At 33.7% G+C, this 25,559-nt stretch overlaps 1 protein-coding gene across 1 annotated transcript in view; it reads right to left on the reverse strand.

Annotated features, from left to right (window-relative positions):
* Positions 1–965: 965 nt before the first annotated feature.
* The window catches only part of MIER1 (MIER1 transcriptional regulator), a 51,905-nt gene continuing 27,311 nt past the window's right edge, over positions 966–25,559 (reverse strand). The window contains exons 5-14 of the mRNA XM_029286976.1: positions 18,716–18,836; positions 18,161–18,289; positions 16,902–16,966; positions 15,788–15,860; positions 14,633–14,784; positions 14,126–14,207; positions 13,225–13,319; positions 10,815–10,942; positions 9,098–9,237; positions 966–8,377 (exon numbers count right to left, since the gene is read on the reverse strand). Of these exons, the coding sequence (XP_029142809.1) occupies positions 8,061–8,377; positions 9,098–9,237; positions 10,815–10,942; positions 13,225–13,319; positions 14,126–14,207; positions 14,633–14,784; positions 15,788–15,860; positions 16,902–16,966; positions 18,161–18,289; positions 18,716–18,836 (1,302 nt within the window). The 3' untranslated portion in view covers positions 966–8,060. The remainder of the gene's footprint in view (positions 8,378–9,097; positions 9,238–10,814; positions 10,943–13,224; positions 13,320–14,125; positions 14,208–14,632; positions 14,785–15,787; positions 15,861–16,901; positions 16,967–18,160; positions 18,290–18,715; positions 18,837–25,559) is intronic.

The following is a 25,559-nucleotide window of genomic DNA, read 5'->3' on the forward strand; positions in this document are numbered from 1 at the left end:
AGTAAGATTTTAAATGCGGTTTCTCCTGAAGAAATGAGAAAAGCAAACTACAGTGCTAAAATGTGGAATTTTTTTCCCCAGTAAAAGGTTTTCTTTTATTTACTTAGCTTTTTTCTATGCAATCTGTGTGCTTTTTTAAAGAAAAATCTCATCACTTGCTTTTTTTAAAGGTTATAGCTTTTTAAAAGATTGTTATAAATGAGAGTTTGCCCTTCTGTGATTTAAGTGTTTTGAAATGCACATTTATTTCTGGGGAAAAAAATATTTTTTTCAAACTTTTATTGAAGCTTTTTGGACATAGAAAAGCATGCTATTGGAAGTTATTCTTTCTTATACCCCCAGTCTATCATCTCTAGCTTGCTTTTTGAAATGGGTTCACATATTTTGCTAAATCATTCAACAGGCCCCTTCCGTTTTGAGGTAAGTGCAGTCCTGGGTGTTTACATTGATGTGGTAGAAGCTGTTTTCAAAGGAGCCTCACCAGACTTACAAATGAAGCTTTTCTATCTGTTTGAGGTCTTCGTATTGTTGCAAAGCAAATCAGATTTACAATGTCTCCAACACAAGTCTTTAAAAGAAATGATAGTATATTCTATTATCAGTTGCCCTATTGTATGCCACTCACCCTGAGAGTGAGTGTAGATATCTAGAGTGTGTTTATCCAGAAAATTCTGAATTTTAAAGCACTATCTGTCAAATTCAGACCATGTTGAAAAATGGCTCAAAGCAAAATATTCTGCTGAATGAAATCCAGTTTGCTTTTCTCTAAAGAAAACCTAGCTTCAGTTTATTTGACTCAGTGAACCACACAAATTCCTGGCCTGGTACATAGTGAGACTGCAAAATATAATAAGCTCTTTTAAACATTAAAGACATTGTAAAGGAGAACTCTGTGAGTTTGGCAGCCAAAAATTTATAATAGTTGGTAGGACTTTTTTTTTTTTTTTTTTTTACTAACAAGACTTTATTAAAAGGCACAAGCTTTCATGAATTGTAGCTCATATTTGCAATTTTAAAACAAAACTGCAGGATCATCTCACATAAAAAATCTTCAGCTATCTAAGGTTTAACAAACACAAGTGATTTTAATACATTGCTATTACTAATTGATAATGTCCCACATGTAACCTGTATGTGCATAACTACTCTTTTCTCCTCCACTTGCTGCATTTTCTTTTCAAATGCTTCATCTGTTTATTCACTTCATGCATCCAGTGAAGTGAGCTACAATTCATAAAAGCTTATGCCTTTTAATAAAACTTACACGCCTTTCAATTATTAATTTTTTTAAAGCATTACAATTTTTCTGTATTTTAAAAAGAAATAAAGTTAAATCCTAAAATTATCAGAATGTAAAAGATTTCTCATCCAAGAAGCTGAGATTGTAAGTGAATTTCTTCCTTTCTACCTGGTTCATGATTGTCAAGCCTGAGGAAGTGTGGGTACCAAAATTATCATATGACACTAACAAAAATGAAGTAATTTTATCCTGCCCCACTCAGTTGGCCTCGGGTTGTCCTGCCTGTTTTTTCCTATCTCCATGATCTTGCATGTAAGATACAGTTATGCCCTTAATTGCTTTGTGAGTTAAATTTAACTCTAAAATGAAGTCTGTGAAACAGGTAAATTTTACATATTCTGTGTTAAATATAAATATGCAGTCATTTCCGATCTGGCACCAAAAATCCGAATTATGTGTACTGGAGACATTATTTAGCATGTAATTATTACTGTTTTGCATATTTATGACTTTGTTAGTGGAGGGACAAAGAACTATATGCTGGACATTGCAACAACTCTAACAAGAAATCCTATTGCAGTAGTAAGTTGCTCTCTGAGATCGCACAGATTGTTTGGCGCACTTTAAAATACATTCTTTTAGCCTTAAACTGTTGAAAGTAAACACAGAATTTCAGAGTGCGTACTTGCAGTACGCAGAGTGGGTAACTCTAATAGTTTTTCTGGAATAGTCTAATCTAACATAAAGCAAGAAAAGAGAATCCTGGAGCTTCATAGCCACATGATGATCTTGAGCCTTTTGCAGCCTCAGAAATACTCTTTCATAATGTTGCAGATTTATTGCTGTTTTGAGGGATGAACTACATGTGCAAATCTTACAATGGTCTTACAGTAGGTTTACTGTGATTTGAAAGCCCTGTTCTCCACATAATGAGAAACCCCTTCCAGTCATTAGCAATAGCTAATAGCTTTGAAACCTTTGGTCACTAGACTATTGTCCATTTAGGAGGAGAGTAAATTGATTCAAGCAAGAAGCAGCAACTTTTTAAATGTCACAGGCTCCATGTTTTTCTTTTGGGTAAATGATGTCTTAGCCAGCAACAATTGGGGGGGGGGGGAGAGGAGGAAATAGTGGAATTTGGGTGTGCAGATTTTTTTCCCCTTTGCCTAAGATGTGTTAAATCATCTTTTGCCTTTACATTTTTTTGTTATCAATTCTAAATCATGGAAGATCATTCCTTCATTTATTATTGCTTTGCCACTGAATTTAAACACTATGATTGTTGGTGGTTCCGGAGTTCACAGAAGAGTCAGTTCTACATAAAGAGAAGTGTAGTTTCTCCAACTGCTGTAAATCAATTATCAGAACCAATATTTTAATCAAAATATTAACTCTAGATTTTGCACCTGCCAGCTATTTAGAAGAATGAATTGTCTTGACTTTGAAAGTAGATTAAAGGGATCTATTACAGTAGAATATATTTTCTTGTCTACTTATGCTGGCTTGTTAAGTAGATAATGGTAGCATTTAGGTAATGCAGGCTAAAAAATGGATTACTTAGCACACAGCTGCCTTGGTCTACTGTTACCTTAATTATACTGTGCACCAAAATTCTCATAAAATGCTTATGGACAATTTATGCAAATAAACATGTAGAATAAGGGATGCTGTTAGACTGAAATTCTCATAATTCAGTCAAATTATTGTATTTTTGTTAACTTGCTCTACTGAGGCAGTTGCGCTCAGGTACTTGTTAGAGAAAATGTTAATCTACTGGATAGATTTACTGCCATATAAAATAGTTCTCAGTTGATTTGCTTTTTTGTAATATACACATTTTTAGTGCCAAGTTTTAGAAAATATATATACTGCCTAGGTAAGCAAGTCTTAATAGTTTTATTTTCTACACTGTTAAAACTTCCTGTTACTATTTTTCCTATATAGAGCAATCCAGCATTAGGAATAAACATTTTTATTGTATAACTTTTATGTGCTATGTATTTTTGTACTGGCTTAAATAAATCAAGAATGTCTCCATTTACATTTTTTTGTTCTGGCTTTTATAAGACTTCAATATTTTAGTGACAATAGATGTAGTTATACTATACTTTAAATATACTGTTAATTATCTTAGGCTTTGGCACCACTTTTTAGTGAACTCTAACGGTGTAACAGATTCAATAGTAGTTGCCTCCTTTGTGAAACTAGTCATTATCTGTATTTAGTATTTTTTTTTACAAATAACTCAAGGTGGTAAACATTCAGCACATCTTCCTCCTATTTTCTCCACAACAACCTTGTGAGGTGAGTTGGGCTGAGAGAGGCAAGTTGGATGCACTGAAATGTGACAAATATATGAGAAAGCTTTGAGTTGTCTTCCCCCATACTAAGTTGGTATTTGCCACTTCAAGGACTTTGTTATCTCTCTACTCCTCAAAAATAGATATGTTTTTTAATATTGAGAAAATATTGCTAGGATATGTGAATAAAAGCATCTCTTCATCACATATTAGCAATTACGATGCAGTGGTTGAGCTGGCCCAAAGAAATCTGTTCAGGCTGACCTTCAGCGTGTTATTAAACAACCATTCAGTCCAACCTACCTCATAAGACTGTTGTTTCAATAAAACATCACTCAGTGTAAATTTACTACCTTAAACTTCTGGGGAAAAACTGAGGCTATACATTTAACAGATGAATAAATGCATTTAAAAAGGCCAAACTCTTTCTCTACTGTTGGCCAAGAAAACTATAGATGTCTCCATGAACTCAGGATTGACTCAAGGGTGATATATAATAGTTATTTTAAAAATAATGTCCCTATTTCTGTATGTATGTGGAAATTTTAATACTTTAGAATGATTTAAAACTTTTCCAGGTCTATATTATTGTTTCTTTACACACCAGCAAAAATATTTAGCTAACTTATATTTTATCTCAAGACAACAAGCTTGAATAATGGAGAAGTCTTGATTGCATCATCTAATTATAATAAAAAATGAAAAAAGGAATAAAGATTATTCCCGCCTCTCCTTATATCTGAGTATTATTTCTTCTCTTAACCAAGATGAAGTTTCTTTGGTCAAAATTACTATACTGGTTCTCCCATTCACATGTATGGTATTAATGTTTTTAATTATTAACCATCGTATCTTAATCACAATAATCATATTCCATTATTCCATCTTTATTGAATGCTTAGATTTGTAGGTACCTGTGACAACCCTTGAGAATAAACTAAAGAGTACTTTTGGGGGTGGAAAGTACTAGATTCTACCTAAAATAATTTGTTTTCTGCCAATATATCCAACCTTGCATGAAACCCTATTGTACTATACTATAATTGCATCATGTCTAGCCAATTTGGTGGTGTCATTCAAAATAGTTGGAGGACATCAAAATGGGAAGATTACAGGTCATTCTTTAAAGTTGTTTATTTCCTGTTTCTATTTTATCTAAACATAATTTATATAAAATAGAACCAAGACATAGTTTAGCATTTTACTGATTTTCCATGCAAATGATCATAAAATAAAAATTGTTTGATTTTCTTTTATAATTTCCTAACATCATATTAACTCCAAGCACTATAATTTTTAAATTTGTACTTATATGAATATAGCCTTATAAGATCCTGGCTTTACCAAACTCTTCCTTATTTATTAAATCATTGTTACAACTTTTCATTTTTCTTTACTGAAGATATGAATGTATTTAAAAATAATCTATAATCTAAGAAACAAATTCTATCTGGGCTAGTAATTTCTCAATACTTCTAATAGCGATCTTTTTTATTACAACAATTAATTCAGCTCTATATTCTGTGGTATGTCAAGAAATGATTATATTTTATTGGTAAATACCCTCAACAAAAATATTCAGACTTAGATATTACAGTTCTAATTTCACAGCAAGAATGTATACATCTCAGTTTATCCCTAATTGTTTTTTGTTTTTTTTAAAAAACCCTATTGTCATTAAATATCTGGAGTTTAGTTTGAAACTAGTGTGAAGTACAGAATTTTATTTCGAAGTGCAAAGGTTTGCTAAAACTATTATTGAACAATTCAAGTATTCTCTCCCATATTATTAAGCAGCATTTTCACATTCTCTTAAAAGAAACAAATTCCACTCTTAAGTACTCAATATTTGTATTTATATAAGCAATATGTTTAAAAAAATACTTTAATAAGCTTTTCCAGAATTGCAGACAGGGAGCTAGGTAAGAGACACAGGAATTACCAACAGTGCAAAATTACTATGTGAAAAATTTATAAAAACTACTTTGCAATTTTTTTTGATTTCTTTCAAAATATCATTTTAAACCCTTTATAAAGCCAACAGTCAGGCCTGTTGAGTTGAAGGTTTGATTCAGACTGCATACAATGCACTTTATGGATCAGGACACAATAGTGCTTAAAATATACATTACAATCACTATACAAAGCTGTACTGACTTTTCAGACCAATTTGGAAGCAATGTGGTTTCATCTTTTCCAAACTGCACTAAAAGCTGTTTGAACTGGTTGCTAAATTACAAGATTTTTTAAATAGTACTACTAGTGCAATGTCTTTATCAAGTTATAGTGGCTGCATTTTAAAGAACATGAATAAAATATTGTATAAACACCTGCATAAATGAGATGTACATTACAATTAAATACTTAAAAACAGCTGAGCATTACATATTGAGTATGGAATGTCAGGATTTTCTTAGGCATACCATTAAAGGTAAGATTAAAGACCAAAGTAAAGTTTCTAAAAAAATGTACACAGTGCTATATTTTACTTACAAGCCTGAGAACAATATATTTATAAACTTTCCTATGAACAGTCTTGCAAGCATTTCCACCCTGCAAAAATACAGACAAGGAACAGAAAATAGGCCTTCAAAAGTTGCAATAAGGTTTCTAAAAGCATTGCACTGCCTTGCTTTGATATACTTTTTAAAACATAATCTTTGATACGAGGCTACAAAAACTTTGGATTTTCATATTAACAAAACTGGGTTTGGTCAGCCATGGCACTTTCCCCAAAGCAGTAAAATTTAAAAGATTAAATATTTCATCTATACATGTTATACTGCTTGTAAGCAACAGACAATAAATACTAGTCCTATAATGTTAAAGCATGGAATTCATCAAAAATGTTTCATGAGAAAGCAGAAGGCTAAAAAAAAAAAGATATTTCCAGGAACTAGCAACAAAATTGTGTTGGGACAATCTAAAAGACTAGTGGACTAAATAATTAAAATCAACTCTTATTTTGCCAAATCATTAAATGAGCAAATCAACTTGAAGATATAATTATAACATTTCAAGTAAGCCCCAAGACGAGCACATGGTTAACTTTGTTTTATATAGCCAAAGTGGCAACAAAAAAATGAAAGACTTTATATGTCATTGAGTGATTGATTCTGTAAACCTTCATTATGGCCATAATCCAAATCCTTTTATAGATGGGAACTGACACTACTGAAACTATTCCCAGACTGACAAGGATTTGTTTCAAATGTAAAGAAGGTTAACAACCCTTACAGTACCTCAAATCCATGCATATTAGTACACATACACGCCATAATAACTACTACCCACACTTTACTACTTCCTCAGAAGCAGTTAATCCATGGATTTGTTGGATGCAGCATAAGGACCCACAGCATGCAGGCTAAGCGTTTGTTCCTCATCAAGGTAGCCAGATTTAATTAATTCAATTCCTAATTCTACTGTGCTCACCAAAATGTACATATAAACTGATAAATAAGGTAATGGATGACCTTGACTAACAAGAGTTAGCAACATTAAAGCCTTTAGCTGATATTTTTAGACTCTTATCTCATAAAAAGAAATCTGAAAAACAATTATAAGCAAGAACACTTGTGCAATCATAGCATCATGCTAATCTAAAAACTTTTAAGTCACCATTTGTCCCAAGATAAAAGTTTGAAAATTCTGATATTCTTAATTTGGGTAAGCAATTTAAATATTTAAAATTTCTACTGCTTTCTGAAACATGACTTTTATTAATAAAAAAAGGCTTTAGCAAAATAAAGTGAAGCTGACAAATCCTCAGATCAACTCTCAGAAGATCAAAAATTTACCATACTGTACAAGTTATGAAAATTACACACTTTTTAGTATTGCAAAAATCTTTCAAAGGCTACAAAATCTGGAAAAATACAGAAAGTATTTCTTATTTCCAGATAAGAATATGGAAAGACATCACTGATGTCAGTAATTTTACATACAAACCTCTTGGTTTATTTTTAAAATATAATTCATTCATATATATGTGTATATATATATATATATATATGTATATGTATATACACAGATAAACACACACACATATGTATACATATATACATATGCCCACACGTTGACACACATATACATACACACACACCAATGAATTCTCATGCAACTTTCAGGATTTACCGGCATTCCTTAACTGTTCAGTATTGCTTCTTTTTTCACTTCCATTTTATCAATTCTGCTTGGGAATTTTAAGCTATTTTTCAAAGTATAATTTACATATAACAGGTTAGTGCCCTGAAGGAACCTAAAGAAATTTGCCTAAAAAACCCACAACTCTCAAATCAATTCTATAGCAACGGGCTCTCTGACAGAAAGTTCTCCCTCCTGCTATATCTGCATTTCAGGATTTTAAAAGGTATACTGTAACCTTGGCTAGGATTAGGAAGCAATTAAAATGTATTTCAAAATCTCCATAAATTATTTTATGGGATTTGAATCTGTAAAGAGAACCTATTAACCCTGAAAATGCAGACATCCCATACAATTATTTGAATGAAATGTGTTCAGTCACCCACAGTGTCCTGGTCTTCACAATTCCCATGGGCCACTGTTTCTTGGAAATTTTCAGAGGAAGCTGGGCACTCTTTGTCACTGCTGTTGATTCTTCTCCTTTTCACAGGCCTTTCATTTGTATCTTCAAGATCATGCCTTGTATTTGAATGAGGAAGTTTAGAATGATTGGAAAGATTTTCGGGTTCGTAACCATTTGTATCAAAATCTACAAGTTGCGTTTTTTTGCCAGTTGGTCCATTTATGTGCAGTCCTTCAATTTTCATGTCATCTTTATTTGATAACTCACTTGGCCCATTAGTAGATACACCTAGAAAGAAAAGAGAATATAAAACAGAAAAGAAAGAACTACCATCTTAAAAAAAACAAACCATAAAACTTATATACAGAATGCATATTCGCCCAATTTGTAACTATTTAGCTTTTAAATAGTTTGAGTGACACACTACAAAAGTGGTTGATGACATCATAACCCATACTAAATTTGATTTAAATTTCTTTGCATTTAAATAAGGTATGCCATCTGGTATGTATTTTCCCCTGCTTCTACTTACTTAATATTATTATTTCTGGAACTGCATTGAGATGTTACATTAGGGGCTGGGAAAATGCAGTTTTAAATTTACCCTTAGTGATGGAAATTTCAAGGGAAGGTTTGGCTAATCTTTCTCTCTTAGTCCAAGCTACTCCACAGTAGACGAGTTAGGGGAAAACAAGAGATAGAAGGAGCACCAACACTTCAGTTCTTTGAGAAAGGTAAGATATGAATCTAACAGACAAATAAATAAAATATTTAAGATAATCCTGTCATTAAGAGGCTGCAGTCTGTACATGAGCCATGTATTTTTCTGACCCCAAATACATTTTTGCAGAATTGAATATTGTAGCTTCCATCTTAACAAATGACACAAACAGAAAAAGGTAAAGAAGAAAAAATTAAAATTAGATGAAAATTACTTGCAAAAATGTACTTCGTTGGCTTAAAGAATGCACCTTAGGGAATTTAGATGGAAGAAGGTATTTTACCTACCATTTTGATTACTATTGCTGGTTGTGCTGTCCTCTCTTTCTGAATGGCTGGTGCTACTATTGGAAGTTGTAGGAGGAGGGCTAGGAGCTCTGCTGGATGCCGCACTTTCACTTTCGTCTAAAAGACGATCCATGTAGTCCCTTTAAAAAAATGATCAAGAAATTTGCTCTTCAAATATGCTTCACTTGAAGTCCTACACTGAACAATCTGCATTCACCTAATGCTAAGCCAAGATTTTAAAACCATAGTTCTTTTTGAAGAAGACAAATTTGCCTGGTTTGCACATATATTAAATCATATTATGCTAAAGCAAAACCAGATAAATGGCATGGTGATATATATGATCTAAGCAAGTTCTATTATCGTACTTAAGATAAAAAGCTCAAATTCAATGAATATGTATTAAGATAAAAAATAATAGAGTAAAACCCTAGAAATTCAATAATTGTTTTGAAATTCAACAATTAATTTGTTTACAACTTGGCATATGATTTGCTTATGATTTCTATTTCTTGCTGAAAGTACTAGAGAATACAGCCAGCCCTCACTTAATGGCTGCCCTATTTAGTCATTGTTCAAAATTATGGTGGGGCTAAAAAAATAACTTTATAATCGGTCTTCACATTTATGACTGTTGCAGTGTCTTGCAGTCACATGATCTCCATCTGCATGTCTCACAGTTGACTTCTGACAAATAAAGTCAATGGAGACGCCAGCTATAAAATTGCAAGTTGTGGTCATATGAAGTCTTGCCTAATAACGTGATTCACTTAATAACCATAGAGAAAGTGATATTATAAACCTATTATGATCATGTGATATCTTTCTTAACAACCATGTCACTTAGTGATGGAGTTGCCAGTTCCAACTGTGGTTGTTAAATGACCAGTAATCTTAAGGCAGGGGTGTCAAACTCGCAACGTCATGTGACGTGTCACGATATATCACGACTTTTTTCCATTGCCGGCAATGGGGTGGGCACGGTTTCGGCATGATGCATCCGGACCGTGGGCCGGCAGTTTGACACCCCTGCCCTAAGGCATCATTCTAATATGATACACCTTAGTAGAAAGTGTCCATTTAAGACATTCAAAGAATAATCCATTTTAAATTTTGAATGGAGATTTATTATAAACAATACTACAAAGGCTTGCCTAAAGTAACATTTCTATGCCAAGCTACTGAAGTTTTTAAACTATTTCTATGATCCTTTTATTTATTGTCTCTATTGTCTATATTTTTTTTGTTTTATTCCTAGGTGACTTGGGGTTATTTCTGTGCATAAATGTGCACAGAATTTTTTGAGGTAACTGGCACACTTAGCAAGCTCCTCCCTTTTTATAATGTTTTTACAAAAGAGAGAAGATGAGTGTAATCCTAGATTCAGATCAGAGGAATCTCAGTTGAAATTTTCATTCAATTACTTTTCTTATACTTTTCCAAACTGATATTCCTTATCAGTTATAATATAGGTCACATTTGTGGGAAAATGAGACATATAATCTGGATCTTCGATATAAAGGATAAAGTTGCAGTTTCAATAATAGCATCTGTACTTTTGAGAAGACAACATAATATTCTAATGTAATACAAAAGTGGCATTCAGATTGATGACTAGAAACACTTTCATTTCTAATTAATTAAAAAAACTGTCATTTTTAAAAAACAAATTATTTTAGTACAATGAGGAAACAAACGAATAATCAACAAGACTTACGTTACACCAGGATGGAGATTGTACTTCTTTTTACCAAATCTTGTCTGCTGAGCAAAAAAGTCATATCGTTCTGATTTTTTCCACATGTAGTAAAATGCTACACACTCTCCGACAGATCTTGTTCGTACCTGTGTTTATTACACACCAAGAATAAAATCTACTTTAATATAAAATTCACATTAAAGGACATATCTATAGGAAAGGGAATATTCAATACAGATAAGCCAGCAGATAATAAATTGCTCTTTATTTTTTTTTCCTCTCAAACATCATGCAACCCCCCTTTTTGACTTTGTAATACTTGACAACTGCATATCACCACTAACATCATCATCATGATTGTGCTGGTACTCTAATCTTGCCTACATATTCATTTGCTTAAATAATGCTAGAATAAGATAGTAGAACTATAATGCAAACAATAATCAAAAATAGACCTTTGTAAGTCAAATCTCAGGCAAATCAGTTTTTTAATCAGGGAACAAAAAAACACTGCTTCTGTTAAAGAATAAAATCCTGTTGAGTTTGCTGGAGAAGAATTCCACTGTCATGGAGTAGATGTGATGAAGAATTATTTGAAATAACACACACAGAAAATCATGATTTTTTTAATAACTGAATTCTTGCTAAGAAAGGGAGGGGAAAAAAGAAGAACTCAATATTTTAGCTAATTGACAACAACAATGGATTGTAAGCAGGAGGCAAATCAAAAGTCTTAACAGCCTTAGAAAACACTGAATTGTCTTTCTGGGGTGCAAAGGCTTTTAAAGAGACAAACAGAATTCTGTACAATCAAAGAAACTGAATCTCAATAAAACTACTGTATAGCCCAATAGAATTAGTGCCACAATTGCATAAGCCACTAGAACTGCAATCAAATAGTGTAATAGTATAAACAAAAGGGTTTGAGAGATGCAATCAATATTAAATGTCCTGATACACTGACCATATTAGAGCCAATGATTTGACAGCAGCACTTCAAAGATAAGGAGCCGTAGTAATTTCTCCATAATGCCCCTGTCTGCTTTAAATAATTCAATTTAAAGGTACTGCTAAACATTAAATAATGACTGCTTGAAGATCCAACTGGGTAACATAAGGGGAGTAGGACATGCATCAGCATTGTAGGATGCTATGGGCGAAATGGGATTTAACAGCTTTTCTAAGATTGGCACATGGTAATGCCAGGGCTCTAACTTAACCCTAAATTTAAGCATGGTTAAAGTTAACAAGATTCTCTGTTTAAGATGGATGGAAAGTGATTATGTGGCAACATGGTCAACCTCAATCTTAATGACGGTTAAGTGATAGCCACTGGTGATCAGTGATAATCACTGTTAATATGGGCAAGGAAAATTCAATCTGTTAAAGGATCATAACATTCTATAACTGAGAATAACTGCATTTGTCATACTGAGGCCTCATGAGGTCAAAGCTAAAAGCACTCTTTAAGTGCCATATTAGAGTAAAACTAAGCAATAACACAAGTAGTCCTTGACTTACCACCACAATTGAGCCCAAAATTTCCATTGCTAAGCAAGACAATTGTTAAGTGAGTTTTGCCCCATTTTACGACTTTTCTTGCCACAGTTGTTATGTGAATCACTGCACTTGTTAAGTTAATAACATGATTGTTAAGTGAATCTGGCTTCTCCATTGACTTTGCTTGCCAGAAATTTGCAAAAGATGATCACATGACCCTGGGACATTGCAACCATCATAAATATATACCAGTTGCCAACTGTCTAAATTTTGATCATATAACCACCGGAATGCTGCAACGGTCGTTGCGAAAAACGGTTGGAAGTCACTTTTTTCAGTGCTGTTGCAACTTCAAACTTATTAGGCTCCACACACATCTGCACTACTCAGGTGACCCTGAGGACACAGGTAAACCTCCAGATGGTTTCAATGACTCTCTAAAGGAATACAAATTACCATCTCTCTGCAAGCAACATAAATCCTTCCCACCATTTAGTCAGAGCTGAAGAAGTTTCTTGGATGAGGAGCGAAACGTCTTCAAAAGAAACACAAGAAAGTTCAGTTGCCTCCTGAAAAAAGCACCTTTGGGACAACCATGACCTGGATGACTGAGAACTTCTACAGACATTCAAACTTACTAAATAAATGGTTGTAAGTCGAGGTATTGCCTTCATTACAATAAAAATGTGACTTCATTCAAATTAACTTTCCAAACTGGAACAGCTGGAAAGGCAATTTTAGGTTTGCAGGTCAGAGACAAAATAAGTATTTTATATTCAGGCTACTTAGGCCTTCAGTAACATGGATCATTTCTGTCATTACCATGATGGCCATGAACTACTGAGCCTCTTCTAACTCTGTGTGTTGAGAGAAAGCAAATTGAAATCCGCCACCTTATAAGGCTTTCATCATTATACAAGTTACTAACCTTGTTTGCTTGGATTAAGTGAAAATCCTTTCCATAAGCTTTCAAACCTTGTTCAAAATTTCTACATTCTTCTTCTGTCCAGACAGACAGCTCCTCTGAATTAAAATAATACAATACATAAATAAGAACTTCAAGTCAAAGAAGGAAGTCTATGTATGAATGCTTAGTCTATGTATGAATTCTTAAGTATTAAAAATGATAACATGTCTCATATGTTTGGTACAGATGTGACATTTTATTTAGATAAAGGTATTTTGGAAACGGGGAAGCTCCTTATAGTGAAGTTAGAGTACATGGGGAAAGTGAGCAATGCTTCGTATTGTAAGCGTCTTCCTGCCTAATTTATTTCCTAGGGTAGGGTTGGGGGTTAATTGGTTTAGAAAGCAGAATCTAGAAAAGGACCACTCCTTCCTTTCTGTCCTTTTTCATTTTCAGAGCAGACAAAATCTTTTCTGCACAGAAGCTCTTCACATTCATACAGACTTACAGAAATCATTGCACTGTGAAAATACAATGCCATGATTTGCCATCATTATCTTTTTTACGCTATACTAGTTTTCAAGATAACCAAGGTAGTATGGAAATACCTCCACAGCAAAAGATGTGCTATGAATTAGGTCTTCCCTGTCCTCTTCCCGTCCCACCTCCTCCACCACCCCAATTACATGGAATCTTCAGATGAACTCTTTCTCCATATCTACCAGAAGGAAAATATGGTTACTGCAATATATGTGTACACCAGAGCTGAAGTTTAAGAGAATAAAATATTCAACTAAACTAAGTATGAAAGTCACTGTGTCTATATATGTGTGTGTGTGTTTGTATAAATGTAACAAATTTAAAAAAAGATGTAGAAATTCACAATAGTGAAACACATTAAACAAAAATAAATCATACATACCTCGGGCTGCTTTTACATTAAATCTCAATCTTCTTAATGCTTCATCTGTATCAAAACTACATTTCACTAATTCATACAAAGCCTGCAAAAGAAGAAGTCCAAATTGTCATCTTAGACTTGTGTTTTAAAATTCTAATGTTAAAAATGACAGAGCTCAGGCAATATGAACTTCGACCTCCAGGTTTTTCTATAGCTAATATAAAAATTCCAAATCATCTCTTCAAGATGTTCTAAAATGTTAGGGATTGGATATAGAATATTATTCCTCTGACAGGAACATCCTGAAGGAGTAGCCTGCTTAAAATGCCTCTTCTGATGGAAAAAATGAACCAATTTTTCCCGATTTTCTGTCTCTTTTCATCAACCACATTGTTCTGGACAGCTCACAACCCTCCAGGGCAAATTTTAACAAAAATGTAGGTAGCAAAATAAGCAGGAGGATTGGGGGATTTGTAGCCAGTGGGAAAGCTCTGTTGGCAAATGAAGCTTTCCATATATTTGATATACCTGTTCATTATCTTTAATATGGGATCCTTCAGGAATTGCATCAATTCCTCTCTCATCGCCTATTCGCCTGGAGGCTTCATTAAGGAATTCAATCACTTTATCTTCAGTCAAGTAATCTGGATTCCATAGCAATTGATCATCATTTTCATACACTAAAATTAGAGACAGATAATTACATATTTCCTAACATTACTTAGAGATCAGATAATTCTTTGCATTTTATCTTGCCTCTAAGACAGTTCATAAATTTCTGATTTTTTAAAATATTACTGAAAAATAGGAGACCTGAATTAAAGAGAAAAGCATTTTCTCTAGCAAAGAGATTCAGAAAAATGCCTCATCCTGGTTTTTTTTTGTTTTGTTTTTTTTACTTATTTCATCCAGTTCCAGGTAAGTGCAAACTTGATTTCTAATGACATTACATTTGCAGATTATACCAACTTTCCAACTGCCAGGAAGTGTTGGAGTTGCTCAACCAATTTGTTCTTAGAGTTTCTGCAACCACCAAAGCACCACAGCTACAATTTCTTAAAAAAATGTTTCACTATTATGGCTGCTATAATTTAGGCTGGTTTCTATGTAAGCTCCACTCCATTCAATTATAATACATAGGATTGTGCTGTTGAACTGATGGCTTGAGATATTATTAATCAGTAACTCGTGGGATATTAGGAATTTTGAAGTTACATACATGGGAGATGCAACAGAAAGGCCTGCACCTGGTAATGGGAAATCCGGTTTTGTAACTGGTAAGGAAACCATGCACAAGTGTTTGAATCATTCCTTGCTCTTCTGTGTCTGTATATGTGTGTCTGTATATCTGAGCCAGTTTGTTTAACCATATTTTTAAATAAATCAAAGTGGTTTCAGTTTACATAATTTAATTTAATTTAAAAGTATTAGAAACACAAGGCAAACAAACTAATTTGTTTAAAATGATGTTCAAAGCTAGCTTCTATTTTCTACATATAATTTCCACTGTATGAATAAATATTAAGCTTCCCTGTATGTTTTTTATATCTTATACCTTATTCTTATGAATTCTTTATGAATTGCAAGAATTTTATACATCAACCTTACTGAAGTGAACGCCTCAAGAACTCGCCTAAAATCTTAATTGCAACCTTAATTAAAACGAATTGCCAATTACTTTACCTTTCTCATTCTCTTTATATTTAGCTATACCAACCGGAATTTCAGCTTGATACATGGAGCCCACCATGATTTCCTGTTTGGAAAAAAATATAAATCATCTGTAATCATAGATCAAACACCATACTGTTCAATAACTAGAAAGACAGTCAAATACCAATTGGAATAAAAAACATTTTAAAAGTATGAAATAAGTATATTTGTTCATATATTGACTTCTTTATGCAATGTAAACTATTACATGGGCTTAATAATAACCAAATGTGCCAATAAAAATTCCAGATTCTATAGCATTTTTTCAAAAACTGCCAAGTAGCTCCCAAATCAGGAACTCAGAAAAAAAGGACAAGCTAAGTTTCGATCCAAATTCTGAACTTGCTGCTGCCAAATGCAAAGAGTTTGCAACAACTATAAACCACAACTTCAGATTGTGTCTAGTTAGAAAGTGGCAAAGCAGATTACTTGCATATAAAATTAAGGTTTCCTTTGCTTTCCTTGCTCATGAATAAGAAAAGACTCTGGAATTCTGACTTGTTGTATGAGGCAAGTACACTTAAGTAATAAATGATCCAGTTTATCCGCAAAACCAAACTGTTACCCCTTGAATGTCAGATTAAAAACAAAAAACTGCACTGAGTCAGAACAAGCTTTTCAACCTGGCCACTAGTTATCAGGCAGACACAACAATGAATTTTTTTTTCCAGCTACAATCATTCGGATAAAGAAAAGGGGGGGGGAGAGAGGAAATTCCAATGAAACATAATAAAATTGCATATGTAACTAATAACATTTTTCCAAACCCCCCCCCTCCCAAAATCTTGCTGTATTAACTGAATCCTCTTAAATGTTCAATACATTTTAAATAACAAGATTTAGAATTTTTTAAATAAACTATAGCTGCATGCTTCAGATCTTCGGGCAAAGCACCTAGTCTGTGAGATCATTCAAATATAATCTTCGAATAGCTTAACTGTAAAGGTTCCTTGAGCCCCAACTAGCTGAGACTAGCTTCATAAGGAGCTTTGAATACTCATAATGTTAGGAATGATTTTTCCCACAAATTAATTTGTATAATAGTCATATTATGTTGACAGTTTATCATAAAGCTCATATTTACTTTTTTCCAGTCTTCTGAAGGAATATAGTCTTCGTCTTCTTCAGATTCTTCTTCTATTTCACTATCTATATTAAAAAAAATTAACAACTTTCACTTACATAGGGATAGCTATCCTGAATTTACATTTCTTCAAACAAACTATTTTTCTACAGACAAGATTTTTCAAGTCCCATATCTGGTTGGTTAATTAAATATTGAACTGTGATGTCACAACCAACTCTGTGTGACTAATTGTGGTTGGTATGTCCTGACTCATAATACTCTGAACTAGGGTTAGCTAGGAGGTTTCCAATTTTGAAAAATATTTAAAAATGTACATTCTAATATATTTATTTAGGTAAATAGCATTGCTAAAGAGCTGGTACATTCAACAAGACGTTGCTTAAGAACATCTATATCTTGAAAGTCACAAAAAGCAGCATTAAAATATAAAACAAGCTTTTGTCAGAGGCAAATACTTTAAAAAATACTTTAAAAAATAGAAATGCTTCTTCATATAAAGAACGGGGAGAATTTGTCCACACAGCTAAAAGTTAACTATATTTTTTCAGGGATATACTTTAGAAGGATGTATACAAATGTTTCAGAATATATTAGCTAAGCAATTTATTGTAAAATAATTTTATGTAATCATTTCATCATCCCACAAATTCCATACACAAAGTACAAATGGCATTTTGAAGCAGAGATTTGTAGATTAAAAATTACCATGTCATATATTAGTTTTGGTACCATACCAAATTATTTTGCTGCATTTTTTGGACTCATTAACTGTATGTTAACAGCATTTTTGCTCATACATACGTATATGTAAGTACAAATATAAGCTAGGCAAAAAAACAGGCAGTAATGGAAGAAAAGCTAGTTAAAATTCTTAGCATTAGACAAATATAAATATTAGAGCAATATCAGCTAAGCCTCTATTTCCAAATATTAGCTGTGAATATAAAAAATGGAGAATCTCTGGTTTAACAAATCTGCCAGCCACTTTTACCTCTCTTCAATATTTAGTGTGACAGTGCTCAGAGCTTATCTCACTAGCAAACAAGAAAAAAGTTATCCAGCACTTAGAAATGCTCTCTCTCGGAGCACAGAGGATTTTCTCACTTGAATGCAGTAATAGCATCATGTGTGCTATATACCTGGATTATGTTTTTACACATAATTGTGCAGGTTATACTCTTCTCAGAAATGTATTAGAAAGGAGGGCAGTAGATCTTGAGATTCAAATACAGAATTCAGAAGTTTTGAATACCAACCAGCATTATCTTTACAGAGAAAATGCCTTCTAGTATGTTCCTCAGTAGATCCAATGATATCAAGAGATAAGACTTTAGAAAAGATCATTCTCCCACTCCCAGACAATTTATCCTTGATAAGTACCTTCACTGTAAAGACAAACAGCAACTATTGTCTTTCTCTATAAGAAAGGAAAAGGCAATCTTTTATTTGTACAGAAAGTTCTTACTGTCTCCAACTAGCAGTTGATAAGAGCTCTGAAGTTCATAAACATTCTCTTTCCACAAGAAAACATTTTCTCCTTGCAGATACTTTTAAAATATTAGAGAACTGAGAAGAGAGACTCTTTCTATATTCCAGAAGATTTCAACTATATAGAAAAAAATCATTGCCTTTTTGTGCAAATTTCTTACATAAAGTAGGCGTTGGTCAACCTGTTTCAAAATTCCAGATTTCATCATTGTGATGGTTCTAGCTTTCCTGATGTTCATTTACTGCATATGGGAATGCCCAAATATTTGTACAACTTCCATGCATTTTTAAAATGTTTGAAAACTGATTTAAAAAATACATACTTGTATCAAAGTATTTACAACGACGTGGACGAATTATTTCTGGTACAACAGATGAAACTGGATCACCATTTGAGGATTGTGTCTCATCCTCTTGACCTGATGAATCCTTTATAGTCTCCTCCTTAGAAACAATGTAACAAAGATAAAAGTAATTATTTTTATTAACTCTACTTGACTTCTAACAAACATAATGCAGCAAATATAACAGAGATCTTAAAGCAAAGTCCAATTAAATGATGAATACAGCAAATAAAACAGATCAAAGCTACACATTAAAATACAAAAAAGCAATATATCTTAAGAAGCATCTTAAAACTAAAAATAGAAGCAGCCTAGTAAATATTCACAGGAAATATTTCAGTTTCAATAGTATCACTGGAAATTTTTTGTTTCACCTACTCATCCTAAAGGATGAGACCAAGAAAAGGATCACTGATTTTATGCTCATCTTAATTGGCTAGCTCTACTATTATTTATGAACTTGAACAGTTCTTGAGATTACCTGCTCCCAAGATATTAAAAAAACTTTAACCAATAATTAAAGGACAGAAATAATTTCCCTAAAAAATTATGATTCCCCCAAATGAATATGTCCCCCGACATATTGAATGTACATGCACGTATTTATACGCACATTCATGCACACTCATATATTGTTGAACGCTTCCCTCATTAATTTAGAGTTGCTAAGTCTAGCTGAAAAACATACCTGCATATATGTAACGTATTTCCCAAAATGTGACAGATTTGCGCAGGCATATGTGTGCATATATTCCTGCTAAAAGTTACACTCCCAAAAAGAGGGTCAAGACAAAAACAAAGCAAAACAAAGCATAAAATACTACTGGGTAAAATTTCCAGTGAAAGCAACTGATTCCTATCTGCATAATCAAGCAATCTCATACATAATCTCGTCTCTCATGAGAAAAGTATGGTGACGATAAGACTTCTCTCCAACTTCCAGAGGAAATAGGAATAGCATTAAGTATCGCATTAAATATCAAAGTTTATTCATGACCATAGACCAACAGTCTATGTACAGCACACCCAACGTCATAAATTAAAATAATAAGAGAAAAACACAGCTAATTATCTTTTGACATGGAAGAATCTATTGGAATGTAATTCTAGATAGCTTCATTACAGTGATTGTGATGGAAGAGTGTTTTTTTTTTTTTTAGCTTTTAAGAGATTTTTAAGGATTTGTCAGCTAACAGAAAAAAGTGTTTCTTCCCTGGCACAGTTGAAGCAATTAATAAACAGGAGTGATATTAATACAAAGTGCCATGTCTACCTCCCTTCTACAACCTTGATGGAAAGGCCAAAAGCTGGCAAGAGTATATGTTCTTCTGTGAGGGACAGAGAAAATATATAAATATTTAAAAGAGTAGGTAAATCCTGTTCCACAGGCCAGTGTTATATGAAATTCTGCTCCTACTGTAAAACCTAGATCCAGAATACATAGTGTGATTTCTTATAACGGCCACCCAGACCCCAGTGAATTGAGATTCCACATCAGGCTGAACTTATGTGTGTTTTTTTTTAATTAGTCAAGCTTAGATTCAATGTATAATAATTGGGATAGATACTTTTCTCCCTCAAAATTAATTTTAACTAGTATTTCAATCAGTAAATCCTCACGTGGGTTTTCACTATAATGCAACCAAGCTCCGCCTTCAGCTTGCACTGAAACGCAGTGAGTGAAGAATTGCTCTTAAGAACTTGTACTGAATTACCTTCATTTTTTTTCATCTTTATAGACATAAATTTGTGTGCCAAAGTGCATTGAACTCAGCTCTCTGGCCCTGAAAAGAGTGATTCCACAAGGAATGTGATTATTTTCATAGTGCTTGACAAATTTAATGATTAGGTTTTTGTGCAAAGATGAAATAGTTTCCTTTTGCTCTTTCTAGCAGAGGAATGAAATGTAATTCCTAATTATTTTACATTTTTCAATACTGAGGAATTGTAGTTCAGTTCTCTTAATACCTGTAAATATCTGTTTAAACTGACTGCATTTGATTTTCTATTTATGACACATTTTATGCATTGTTTTGTTAATGTAATTACTTTTGTTTTACTACAATTATTTTCTATTTTTTTCTTCCTTACAATATAGGCACTTCTCAATATACAACCATAATCAAGCCCAAAATTTCCATTATTGAGACAGTTAAGCGTGAAAAACTGTCACAAATCGCTTTGTCAGCGCCACTGTAAGTTTGAGCTGTCACTAACAAATGGTTGTAAGATGAGGACTACCTGTAAACAAACATTAACTTTGAAGTCAGCATGTATCAGGAAGAGGATGATCACATTATCTGCATAAAGAAAAACAGATAATGGGTTGTTTGCTAGCATAGGGGGATGGCATTTTTGATGATGAACATTTTGTGAGAAGTTAGATACTTGTTAGGAACTTGATATACATATTAAATTAAAAAGAGGCTTGTTTAAAACTTCTTACAATGGGAATTTGGGCTGAAACGCTTCTATTCACTGTACATTTGACTTGTATGTACATATTTTTATAGAATGCAATAATCTAGTAAGATTGCAATCCATAGATTGTTTGATGATTTCCATTATAATTTTTAGAGATCTAAAATTTCTGCCACATGGTTTAGGATAATTGATTAGTCTACAATTGACTATTTGGAATGTTCTGTCCTGAACTTTTACCAGCCAAGACCTGTTTTTCTTCTAGCCAAGCAATGTGGTCCCTACACATGTTTGCTATATAATTTATTAACAACAAGAAGACTGGACAAAAATTAATAGGCTTTTTTTTTTTACTTTTCTTAAAGATTGGCACTGTAATAGAATAATAGCAATCTCTGAGCAATTGGACAGAGCAATCAATGTATGTGAAGAGAAGGTCAGCACAGGAGCTTATTATTCTGCATTAGCTTTTATAAGTAATGCCAGAAGAAAGAGGAAAAAGAAGATAAAATAATCACAGGATGGAGATAGGGTCAGCAATAGCAGCTCTGGGAAGTAGAGAGAAAGAGGGAAACAAAACTAGATATAAATGTAGGCAGGGAAAGAGATCAAAGGAAAGGAAATAAAATATAGCTTTCGTCAGGAATATTAAAATTTCAGCATGAAAACAGGCTCTTCCAAATGGCTAATCTTCAAAGGCACCAATACTTTTCAGCAGTAAAGTCTGCAATTTGTTATATTTCCTGCCCATTTTTACTTTCAGCAACATTTTCTAATCTTTTAAGAATTACAGGGAGCGTAAGATCCCCATCCACAAATAATTATTTAGTGTGTGTGGGGGGAGGGAAATCATCTTCTTATAGACCAACTGTGAGTAGTTCTTTATAGGATATTCAAAGAAAGCCGAAAATACCCAAATATTACAATATATTACAACCTAGAAATGACTATATGGATAACCCAGCCCTGATACGCCTTCTTCATTAAAAGACTGGAGAGGATGAAAGCGCTAACGCTTGTTAGAAGCACTCTTAGCCATAGCCACTACCAGAGTATCTAAAAATGGCATGAAATGAAGAAAAGCAGTAAACACTCCTTACAGGAGTTTATTATCTGTATCATGTTTTTTTAATACTTCCAGTTTATATATGGGATAAAGTTTCATTCATTCATGCCTCCCTTCAGCAATTTAATATACTAATACTATTTTTAAAAATATTTAGATATAAACATGATTTCATCTGCCTCCTTGGGATCTGATTTTAGAAACAGAATTTTCCAAACCTTTATCTATTTTGGACAATACCTTTAGTAATGTATCCCAGTTTCAATAAAGGAACTTCATTAAATAAAAAGGAAGGAAGGAAGGAAGGAAGGAAGGAAGGAAGGAAGGAAGGAAGGAAGGAAGGAAGGAAGGAAGGAAGGAAGGAAGGATCATGTAGACCAGTGGTGGCGAACCTATGGCACGCGTGCCAGAGGCGGCACTCAGAGCCATCTCTGTGGGCACACGCGCCGTTGCCCCAGCTCCGCCTCCCCCACGGCCCCCTCCTCCCCAGCAGCCCCCCTGGAGAGTCGCCCCTGGGTGTGGCCCGCACGGAACAGCGCAGCCAAGGACATGGCAGCCAGGCAGCAGGTACAAGACTCCACCTTCGCACCCTGATGTATGCAGATGATGCTGTTGGATGTGGGTGGAGGGCGTGGCCGCCATGGCATAGCAGGGCCACCTGGGCAATCTGCAGCGGGCCATGAAGGCGGTGGGCAAGAGGGTGGAGCAGGGGGTAGAGCGGGGCAGGCGGCGGAGTGGGCGGGTGGGCTGGGGGGCAGGGCGGTTTTTGGGCACTCAGTCTCTAAAAGGTTCACCATCACTGATGTAGACTGTTTCTATATGGCTGGATTTACTTTGCCCAGATTTGCTAAGAGTGATTTTCAATATTTTCTAGGTACTGGTTTCATTTATTCAAGACACTCTCATTATCACAAAATGTACTCTTAACTCTGCAGTTTAAAAAAGAATTGCCTAACAAGATTCTATGAGAAAATATAAAACATGCAATTGATAGCCCACAAACTGGTTTGTAGCCTGTCTATAACATCAGGCAAGAACAACCTTAAATGTATACATTTAAGAAATTTCTGAATCACAGGCCAGATATTCCTATTTAATTCTTCAGTGCTCAGATGGTCTGCTTACATCAACTTCTTTGCAGACGCAAAGAAAAAAGATTACTTCACCACGATCATTTCTTTCTAACTTTGATTCTAGTTTGTGTATAATGGATATACCTCAAATCTTCCACAATCTGTGGGGTGAAAAGAAAGACTAATGGTCCATCTATTTTGATGTTCTTATTTCCTAACAAATTTATGAACTAGAGATAAACAACATTCTGCTTGTAAACCCTCTTATGAACAGGCATTTTAAGTGTTAAATTTAAAGTTTAAATCCTGCCTCACCTGAGATTATGAAACAGATCTGATAATAAAATATATTGTTACTATGCTATAAAATAAAAGGGCAGTCTTTAGCATCAACTAAGAAGAAACAGGCAGTGCACAAATAGAGGTAATAAATTATAATAAATATATTTTATTGCAGGAATGCCTTTGGTCTCCACAAAAAGTTTGGTAGAGAGCACTGTGAAAAAAACTTGTGTTATGTGCTGGGAATACCAATTATGATAGCTACTTTGCAAATGCATATACCACATTCAAAATATGCCTCCAGGTTATAAAGTCCTCTACTCCCATAATCTGTGTCATAATTTAATCTTTTTAAAAAATACAGAGGAATTTAGAAGTCTCATTATTTCACATTCATTACAGTAAGACTTTGTCATACTAAAAAACTTTAGTTTGGATCCAGCTTGTTCAGGTGCCTTTGTGATTGATTAAATAAATAAAGTTAATTATAAATTTGCTGTGTGATATCTTTCAGTGGAGCCAATCAGTGGGCTATTTCTTATCTAGCTTTAAAAATAATTGAGGAGGTTTAACCTAAAATAAGGTCTCTCAAAATAAGAAAAAAATAAAGTTCTTAGCAGCACAGCCAGAAACAAAGATTTTATACACCTTTCTGATTAGAAGTACTGATATATCAATTTGTCAAAAAATCTGCAACTCCTAATAAGTGCAAAAGAAAATTGGCATAAAGAGCATTTTAATCTGAAGACCCTCTTGAACAAAAGAAAATGACATATGCAACACCACCACAAAAATAAATTTTCTAGAAAATTCAGTTTATATAGGATATAAAGAAATAAGTATCATTTGTGTGTGTGTGTGCATATGTATACACACACGCATACATACATACATACTGTTCAAAATATAATAATGCCAAAGTAGCCACTGCATACTCAAACACTTCAATATACAAAGTGTTCATATATTAGAAAGTTGCTTTCAATTATCTGTTTTGAAATCATTGGTCTAACAACCAATCAAAACCTGATGAAAAAAAATTGCTTCCATTGGCAGAAGAGATTAACAAATATCAATTTTCTCTCGGGAGAACATATTCAACATCTACAGACAATTCCACTAAAATCAGTACTGAAACTCCCTATTTTATTCAGGATGTGCTCTAAAACGTTTTCGTGGCAAATATTTAACTATGGCAGAATAAAGCAAGGAAAGTTACTTCTTCAGGTAATTCCAGTCTAGGGAATTTAGGTATTTATTCATTATCAAGTGATCAAACAGAATTACAGCCAGTGATTAGAATGCAGTATTGTAGGCTAATTCTGCAGACTGCCAGCAATTCGATTCTCACCAGCTCAAGGTTGACTCAGCCTTCCATCCTTCCGAGGTCGGTAAAATGAGGACCCAGATTGTTGGGGGCAATATGCTGACTCTGTAAACTGCTTAGAGAGGGCTTTAAAGCATTGTGAAGTGGTATAGAAGTCTAAGTGCTATTTCTATTACGTAATGTAGCCCAAATATTGGCAGCAGCTAACCAACCTTGACTGATTTCAAAATGTCCAGATTAGACAAGAGATGTCCAGATTAGGTAGAGACTGCCAAAAAAAAGATAGGGAATGCTAGATAGGGAAGTAAAAACAAGAACATCTGAGAAAAAGGAAGAGGAAAAAGCACTTTCATAGTTATGAAAGGCAGCCATAATATGACCAGAAAATTATCAAAAGATGAGTTCACTTAAAGATTTTATCTATGTCAGTATTTCTGAACCCTTCATAACTTTAAGCATGCTGTCTGAGGAATTCTGGAAGTTAAAGCCTATACATCTTAACAATTGCTAAGATTGAGAAACATTGATCTATGTCACCAAATCCTGACTGCATTTTGCATAAGCAACTATCTCTAAACCATTTTCAAGGTGAACCCAACCTGGGTCTATCTGAGAAGTTGTCAGAGTATGATTACTGTGGGCAAGCTACCTTTC

This window comes from Protobothrops mucrosquamatus, unplaced genomic scaffold (genome assembly GCF_001527695.2).
Source record: "Protobothrops mucrosquamatus isolate PMUCROS unplaced genomic scaffold, P.Mucros_1.0 scaffold_18, whole genome shotgun sequence".
Lineage (NCBI taxonomy): Eukaryota > Metazoa > Chordata > Lepidosauria > Squamata > Viperidae > Protobothrops > Protobothrops mucrosquamatus.